At 31.2% G+C, this 9,949-nt stretch overlaps 1 protein-coding gene across 1 annotated transcript; it reads left to right on the top strand.

Moving 5' to 3' along the window:
• Window positions 1–299: 299 nt before the first annotated feature.
• Window positions 300–1,193, top strand: LOC122301617 (protein FAR1-RELATED SEQUENCE 5-like). The gene has a single exon (XM_043113022.1). It carries the CDS (start codon window positions 300–302, stop codon window positions 1,191–1,193), a length of 894 nt encoding a protein of 297 aa, XP_042968956.1.
• Window positions 1,194–9,949: the final 8,756 nt, after the last annotated feature.

The following is a 9,949-nucleotide window of genomic DNA, read 5'->3' on the forward strand; positions in this document are numbered from 1 at the left end:
TGTGTTTGATTTTCTATATGTGTTATCTTTTACATTATTTAGAACATATATTGTCATATAATATCTTTTTCTCCTAATTTGTAAGGAAATAAAGTGCAGCAAAGTAACTTTATTGAAGAGATTAGTGAGGCCACATTAGACTCGATAGATTGTGAAGAGCAGTCTACTGCCTCTTTGGGTAATACTGTTGAGACCAAAGAAGCTGGCAGTTTCGGGTCACTTCATGTCGAGCAAACCAATAAGGGTGATATTGCTAGGAGCCAAAGCCATGTATGTGCTTTGAATCGGAGAATGCGTTGATGGCTTATTATAAGCATTATGGAAAACAAAGTTTTCCAGTTATGACACAAAGGAGTAAAAGAAAGAAGGATGAGACTATCAAATATGTTACTCTAGAATGTGCTCGTGGTGGTAAGGCATGGAATAAGACGTCAAATGTTTCGAAGCCTTGGCCAACAAGCAAGATAGACTGCAGGGCAAGGATGAATGTGATGTTCAAGAATGAGAAGTTATGTATCACATTAGTTTTTAATACACACAATCATGTATTCAGTTCAAGAAAAGCAAGATTTTTCAGATGCAACAGAGAAGTTAATAAGTCAGTTAGGAGGGTGTTTGATACAAATGATCAGGTTGGCATACAGATGAATAAGAGCTTCCAAGCTCTTGTAACTGAGGCAGTTGGATTTGAGAGTGTACCATTTGGGGAAAAATATTGTCGTAACTATATTGATAAGGCACGACTCTTGCGTCTTGGTAAACATGGTGCTCAAGCACTGTTGGAATATTTTAGAAGGATGCAATACAAGAATGGTGATTTTTTCGACATCATGGAGGTGGATGATGAGGATAGGATGAGAAATGTGTTTTGGGCGGATGCCCGTAGTAGAGAGGCCTATAACTATTTTGGAGATGTGGTAACATTCGATACCACATACTTGATAAATAGGTATGGCATGCCATTTGCACCTTTCGTGGGTGTAAACCACCATAGACAATCAATTCTTTTGAGTGCAAGCCTTATTCCAAGTGAGGATACAAAATCATTTGTATGGTTATTTAAAAGTTGGCTTGATTGCATATATAGAAAAGCGCAAAATGCTATTATTACAGATCAAGATCGCGCAATGAAAAATGTGATCACCATTATTTTCCCAACACGCGATATAGATATTTCTTGTGGCACATATTGAAAAAGGTCCTTGAGAAGCTTGGTTCCCATAGCCAATACCAATCTGGCCTGAAAAGTAAGTTATTATCTTGTGTCTATGACTCCCTTACTATCAAGGAGTTTGAGAATTCTTGAAACATCATCAAGGATACATTCAACTTGCATGAAAATACATGGCTGCAAAGCTTATATGCAGAGAGAGAGTTTTGGGTGCTTGTATATTTAAAGAACTCGTTTGAGTACAACTTAGCGCAATGAGAGCATGAACGCTTTCTTTGACGGCTATGTGCATGCCAAGACAAACCTTAAAGAGTTTTTTGATCAGTTCAACAATGCATTGAAGAAAAAAATTGAGAATAAACACCAAGCAAACTTTCATTCTTTCAACTTTATCATTCTTTGCATATCACACTTGGCTCTTGAGAAGAAATTTCAAGATGTGTATGCAAATGAAAAATTTAGAGGGGTTCAACAAGAGATAATGAGAATGATTTATTTTCATTATCATTTTGAGAAAATAGATGGAGTAATCGCAACTTACTCGATTGATGAGGAAGTTCAGGCTGAAGATTTCATTAAGGAGGTTACTTATACTATTTTGTTTAATGAGGTCGAGTGTGAGGCGAAGTGTCTTTGTGAGTTATTTGAGATGCGAGGGATAATATGTAGGCATATTCTTGCCATCTTTTCTGCTAGGAAAGTCCGTGAGTTGCTGGAAAAGTACATATTGGACCGATGAAGAAATGACATAAAACGTAGGTATACTTTTATTCCAAGCAGTCATGCCGTTGCTGATCAGAGGCCATAAACTACTAGGTATAAATGTCTATTGAAAATTTGTTATGAGGTAATAACAAATGCTTACTCTCAAGATGGGCATACTGAGGATATGGTATCGAAGTTGTATGCAATGAATGAGTTATACTGCACCTTAAAGTCCCACGACATAGATTCTAATGTTGGAGTAAGTATTGTGAATGTAGACATGGAGGAAGTTCGAAAAAGATACTAAGTCCCCGTGTTATCAGAGGCAAAAGAAGACCCCCATGTAAGAGGAGGATGTCAACAATGGAGGAACAAATGAGGAAAAAAAAACTAAGGCTGTGAGAAAGAAAGAAGATAAAGGAAAAATCAGATTGGTGAGAGTATGAAAAAGTAGATTTGAGTATTTGATAATATACTATTATTTATGAACTTTAATTATTTATGTATTTTTTTATGTTGTCAGAGGTGTGGATTGGACATTGAATATTGGAAAGCAGTGAAAATCAACTTATCCCATCGAGAATGAGGACGCAAGAAAATGCACAAACTCCTGTAATGGTGGATCAAGAAAGTGTACAACAAGTAGTGATGGAGATACAAGAAAGTGTACAAAAGCCAACTTTAATTCATTTCTTCTATTTGTATGTTTTTTATGTGGGTCATACTTTGTCTACTATTACATGCACAGATGTAACTAGGGATGGATGGAACACAACCAGAGACAACAGATGGAACGCAGCCAAATAGCATATTGTAGCAAGACTTTAAGAATGGGTGTTAGAGTATGTTTTGTGTTGGTGGTGGTTTGTTAGTATTTAATTGTTGGTAGTAATTTGTTTGAACATAGCCAAATGAATTCTTTGTATTTATTATTGGGCTGCTATTACATAAATGAAGTGCTCATTCTTTTTTTTTTTCTTTTTAATTTTATGCTCCTGTCTTTGAGTACATGCAGCGTCCATAGTTCCATAGTTTTTGTAATGCACGTGTAGGATAAAGCATACTTTTTTAGTGAATTTGCAGATTTTTTAGTTAATGCAGCAGATGTTCAAGTTAATGCAGCAGATTTTTTGTGTGAATGCATCAGATTTTTTTTAAGTGAATACAGGCTGTAGTAGATTTTTAGCAATAGATGTTAAAAAATTTAGCAATAGTCTTTGAGTGAACTTGCAGATTTTTTTTGGAGTGAATACAGCAAATTTTTGTGTGAATGCAACATATATATTTTTTTGAGTGAATGCAATAGATTTTTTTTTAGTGGATGCAAGCTACAACCGATTTTTAGCAACAGATGTTAAAAAAATTTAACAACAGATTTTTATAAAAATGCAGCTAATTTTAAGCAATGCAACATATTTTGCACCACATATGTTGATGAATATGCAACTGTCATATCACCTTTGAAACCTTGTTAATAATGTCTATCGATAGAGTAGATTTTTTTGTACAAAATACAAGTTTGTATTGAAAATATCAATAAATATAAAAAGTTTCTCCAAAATACAACGAGCTTCCATATACATGAGAATACCTACTTTGTTAATAAGTAGTGGAACATTAAAGAACAATAAAGTCTCGAAATTGAAGATGACACTTTACAAATAAAGTCTCAAGTACATTCATTAAAGTATGGACTTACAAATGTTAAATTCCTATCAAATACAAATACAAAGTCTTCATCACTTTGAGCGTATCAAATACAAGTAAATAACTATGGACATTAGCCATTGCCCATGAAGTAGTGTGCGTGCATGCTGCATGTCAGCTTCTTGCCTACGAAGTTGGGCTTCATCGTTATGGGGTGCCAACTCCCTCTTCCTAATCTCTTCTTCTCTCTTTTTAAGTTCTTATTCTTTCCTTAATATTTTTGCTTCTCTCTGTAAAAGGGCTTGCTCTTTGTATTCACTACCATCTGCCCACTTGAAATATTTGCAGTGTGGCAACCCATATGTGTCACATAAATTATTAAGTATGTTTGATGTCAAAATTTGTAATAAAACATTAATATGTAAACAGAAACACACAAGTACTATTAATTACATCTACCTCTTTGTTGTACAATGGACATCCAAAGAATGCTTGTCTAAGATTTTTTGAAGTATTTGATATTCTAAATACAGCTTCTTTTCCATAACTGCACATTGGGACAGTACTCAATGTGCTATGTCCTAGTGTAGCTGAAGAAACTGAGGATGACATCCTTATTTTTTTTTTTTCTGATGAAAGCCATAAAAGAACATTATCAATTCATGGCAACATAACTTTGCCATCTCCTTTCATTATCCTTGAGAAAACTTCAGAAAGAAAAGGAAACGGGTAAAGATTGTTTTATGACATATTATAGACCATACTCATTTTTCATAGCCTTGAGTGATTAGAGAAGCTTTCTTACTAAAAAGGAAAATAAATAATTGGGAAACTTTATTAGCAAAACCACGAGAGCCAAATTATAATATCAAGCACTTTTTATTCCACTGGACCATCGTATAAAATCACACAGTATACGATTTTGGATTTTATTCACATAACATTACATCACTTGGATTCACAATCTATACAAATATAGATTGTGAATTCTCATATGAAATTGCAGCAAGACGATTATGTACTGCATATCTTATGTCTCCATAGGGATGGATGCCAGTATCCATAGGTAAACTTGGTTGGTCTAATGGACTATAAACTTCTCCTCCCCCTGCAATAAGAGGACTGCGTGCTGTATATTTTGTCTTCATAGGGATGGATTGATTATCAAACTCATTTAATCTTTGTTGAACCCAAGGTTTCAAATTTTGTGTAATTATATATCTACACATAGATTTTGATGATAATAAATGAATTCAAAGAATAAAGAAGTCTCAAACTCAAGTTGTCTACAGAATGGAGTCAAGCACATCAAGGAAACAAGTATGAGCAAGAAGGGAACAAGTTCACATTAAAGTCATAAAGTAATGTTGTAAATCTCTTAAAAATTCGAAATTAGGATTAAGGTTCAAAATTAATATTTTATCATAAAGCATTAAAATATATTTTCCACATGTGCATGAATATTTTGAGAATTAAATTTGAAAATTTTGAAAGATGATTGATTGTCATCTTTCACATATACATACTTTGATTAAAGGGTTGAATTTTGAAAATATTAATCATCTTTCACATGTGCATGTTTTATTTGAATATTTTCAAAAGTGATTGATACTTTTTTTTTACTCATGCAAAAGGTAGATAATTTTGTTTAAAAAAATTTGAAAAGTAAAGTGTGCTCCTTTTGTAATATGTAAAAAGTAAAATATTAGATTTGAATTTTTTGAAAAGTAAAAGTAAAAGATTATTAAATGATTTTATAAATGAAGAGGTATATGTTGAGTAACTTTCAAGTTTTGAAAACCATATTTCCCCAAATCATGTTTTCAAACTCACAAAAGCACTATATGGACTCAAACAAACTCCTAGAGCTTGGTACGAGAGATTCAGTGATTTCTTAATTGAAAAAAGTTTTTCAAAAGAAAAAATCAATACAACTCTTTTTATTAAATATGAAAATGATGATATTTTTTTTATTCAGATTTATGTTGATGATATAATATTCGATGCTACTAATAAAAATATGTGTCAAGTTTTTGCTAAGATTATGCAGGGAGAGTTTGAAATAAGCATGATGAGAGAACTTACATTCTTTCTCGGATTGCAAATTAAGCAAACAAAAAGCAGGACATTCATCAATCAATCAAAATATATTAAAGAATTACTGAAGAAGTTTGGGATGGAATGTGCTAAGAAAATTAGAACACCAATGAGCCCATCAACTAAACTTGATAAATATGAAACCGGTAAACCAGTTGACTCGAAAGTATATCGAGGTATGATTGGTAACTTATTATATTTGACAGCCGGTAGACCAAATATTATATTTAGTGTGTACTTGTGTGCACGTTTTCAATTATTTCCAAAAAAATTACATTTAATTGCAGTTAAGCGCATTTTTAGATATCTTAGTGGTACAATTAACCTAGGGTTATGGTACCCTAAATACACATCTTTCGATTTAATAAGTTATACAGATGTTGATTATGTCGATTGTAAAATAGATTGAAAAAGCACTAGTGGAGCATGTCATTTCTTAGGTCATGCACTAGTTTCCTGGTTTAGTAAAAAAATAAAATTCTGTTGCATTATCTATTGTTGAGGCAGAATATGTTGCTGCGGGTAGTTGTTGTGCTCAAGTTCTCTACATGAAGCAACAACTTGAAGATTTTAAACTCATATATAATCACATTCCAATCAAATGTGATAATACAAGTGCTATAAATCTTTCAAAGAACCCAATATAACATTCTAGAACTAAGCATATTGAAATAAGATATCATTTTTTTCGAGATAATGTGCAAAAAGACGATATAGTATTAGAGTTCACAAATACACACGATCAGTTAGCAGATATTTTCACAAAACCTTTACCAGAAGATAGATTATGTATGATCAGAAGAGAAATAGGTATGAATATCTCTTAAAAGATAGACCATAGTTAATAAAAATAGAGATAGATTTTTTAAATATTTTTACATAAACTTGAGATTCTTAGCCTCATGTTTGAGACGCTCATTCTCTTCGTATAATATCATGTCATTCTTATCCATGGGAACTGGCAAGCGGAATGAAGAATCTAATAAAGATTTCAACTGTTTATTTTTCTGCCGAATGATTCCTTCCCTTGTGTGAGAATCTTGAGCAATTCGTTGAAGTACAACAATTTGTTCTTTGAGCTTTTCAACTTTATGATTTCTGACTTGTAGCCGCTGGAAAAAAATAACAATAAAGGAAAAATAACGAGTCACAAGACTCACCAAGTCATAGATAGCATCGGAATCTGACTTATTAGCCAAATTATTATTTTCTTGCTGCAACATGGCACCAATGGCAGCTGCAGAAAGAACAGGAGATTGAGGTGCAGAATGCTTCATGGATGGATTTAGAAAAATGTTAGAAGAATGGGCCATTGAGAAAAGAATATAAGGCTTAAAGCGAGAATGTTGAAGGAATGCAAATGAATTATAGAGATGAGAAGAAAACTTGATGCGAATTTGATGAACTTTAAGACTGATTTTATAGAGATAGCATAAAGAATAAGACGAGCTATCATCCAAGTCAAAGAGCAATGTGATTTTTTTTTACCGATCAGTGAAAATGACATTTTTTTAGAAACTTGGAGCTTTCAATCTCGTTTGTCAACAACATCAAACGATTTTTTCAAATCTCCAGCCACACTTGTTGGGTCACGGACAGATCCATTTTTTTCAACTATCTACAGTTTCTACTAACGCACCATTTTCTTTAGTCTATTTACTTACTGTGGATCCTTTTTAATGATGCCAAAATGTAGAGAAGTGTTAGACTAGAACATTAACATTGTTTGAATTGCTAAACTTGTTATATATGTTTGGAATTATATTTAGATTTTTGCTTAACAAACTAACGCACATTCTCAGGGGGAGCTTAAGTATTAATACAGTTTTCAGATTCTATCAAGTATTTGTCATCATCAAAAATGGGGAGATTATTGAACCCAAGGTTTCAAACTTTGTGTAATTATATATCTACACATGGATTTTGATGATAACAAATGAATTCAAAGAATAAAGAAGTCTCAAACTCAAATTTTCTACACAATAGAGTCAAGCACATCAAGGAAACAAGTATGAGCAAGAAGGGAACAAGTTCACATTAAAGTCATAGAATAATGTTGTAAATCTCTTAAAAATTTGAAATTAGGATTAAGGTTCAAAATTAATATTTTATCATAAAGCATTAAAATATATTTTCCACATGTGCATGAATATTTTGAAAATTAAATTTGAAAATTTTGAAAGATGATTGATTATCATCTTTCACATTTGCATACCTTGATTAAAGGGTTGAACTTTAAAAATATTAAAAATGATTGATTATCATCTTTCACATGTGCATGTTTTATTTGAATATTTTCAAAAGTTATTAATTTTTTTTTACTTATGCAAAAAGTAGATGATTTTGTTTGAAAATTTTGAAAAGTAAAGTGTGCTCTTTTTGTCATATGCAAAAAGTAAAAGATTAGGTTTGAATTTTTTGAAAAGTAAAGTGTGTTCATTTTGTCATATGTCAAAAGTAAAAGATTAGGTTTGAAGTATTTGAAAAATGAATGATATTGTCTTTGACAATTGAAAAAGAACAACCTTTTATTTAAATTTTTTGAAAAAATGAATGATATTGTCTTTGACATGTGAATCTTTTTAAATTTGAATATGAAGTCTTATATGCCTATAAATAGATCATTTGAAAGTTTCACATTTATAACACCAAGAGCATATAATATTCATTTAAAACTTTCATTCTCTCTTCTCTAAGCATTAAGCCTTAATTTTTATTCATTTTGAGAGATATAGTTTGCGCTGTATTGTTCTTATTACACTCATTGATAAATGTTTTCTGATAACCTACCTGCTATCAGCTCTTGTATCAGTAAAATGGTGTGTATAACCCTTGTGCGTGTAGAAAGTGTTCTACACAGGGAATAGTTGAATCACCAAGTGTAAGGTGATTGCAAGTGTAGAGGGTGTTCTACACGGATCCTTTGTAGCGGTGTTGTTCAAATGTGTAATAAGTTTCTATCTCCACCTGAATGAGGTTGAATAGTGAATTTGAGAATTTTCAAGAGGTAGCTTGAGGTAAGGACGTAGGCAGTGGGGCCGAACCTCGTTAACATACTGAGTCTGCTTCTCTCTTACCCTTACTCTTTATATTTATTACTATTTCGTATTTTGTTTATATTTTATATTGTATATTTGATTTATAATTATTATTTTTTTTAATACAACTCAATTCATCCCCCTCTTGCGTTAGTCATCTGGGCAACAATCTTCCAAATACTTTTGTTGGCCACAAACCAACTTTAGTATACACTTCATCATCAAATTATAAAAGCCACACATATTCTTTTGAATTTGCATATAATTCTTGTAATGGTAACAAGAAATAAAGCGATTGTTAATGTATGCAAATATATGAACATATACAATTAAGTTATTTATTTTCTTCTAAAATTTGATTAGTTGGGAAAATATGAATTTTTTTTAAATATTATCTTTATGAAACTGCTGACTTTGGAAACATTACCGTTAGGAGAGATAGATAATTTAAAATTTTCGTTACAGGTGAAGAGTTAAAAGAGCATGGACAACAAATAACTGAAAATGTGAAAAGAAATAAATTAAGAACGATGATGCTAAAGAATAAAAAAGATTCTTTTAGTAGGATAGAAGAATAATAGAAAATGAGACGAATGAAGTTTTGAAAAACTGAGTAACTAAAGTACAGAAAGGTGTTTTTGATTAAAATTTAATTAAAAAAATTAAGAAGATTATCGTGAGTTATCTAAACGTTGGAGGGGTAGATGCGTAAAGAAGACATTATAAATATTTTATGATTTAAAATATTTATACAAACAACAATAAATATTATATGATCTATTTAACGTATTTATCACTTTTTTTCCTCAAGACTCACATTTAGGAAAGAATTTCAATAAAATTATTTTCCTTTATTAACACTCAATTTGTCAATGGAGTGGGAAATGAAATTATGGAAAAAAAGTTTAGGTTTGCAATTCAGAGCGTGGAACAATGGTTTGTGGGAGACTGAACTATCTTTTCAATCAAATCTTATGTGTCTGTTAAAGTTTTCTATCTTTATTGAAAAATATTAATATACTGCCTCAATGTGTTTATCATTTATATATTTAAATTTTTTTATTTAATAATTAAAGAAATAATTTTTAATATATTGATATATTTTTTATTTTTTAGTCAATCTTTTGTCTCTATAAACTTTTTCTATTTTGGTTAAGAAGTTGCTACGAGACCGGTAGTATTTTCTTTAATATTAAAATTTTTTAAAAATAAACTAAAACAGAGAATAATACTATTTTACTCATTTATTTTATTTTTTCATTTTGACTCCTTATGTATTTGTTTTTTTTAC

The sequence above is a fragment of the Carya illinoinensis genome, chromosome 2 (genome assembly GCF_018687715.1).
Source record: "Carya illinoinensis cultivar Pawnee chromosome 2, C.illinoinensisPawnee_v1, whole genome shotgun sequence".
Lineage (NCBI taxonomy): Eukaryota > Viridiplantae > Streptophyta > Magnoliopsida > Fagales > Juglandaceae > Carya > Carya illinoinensis.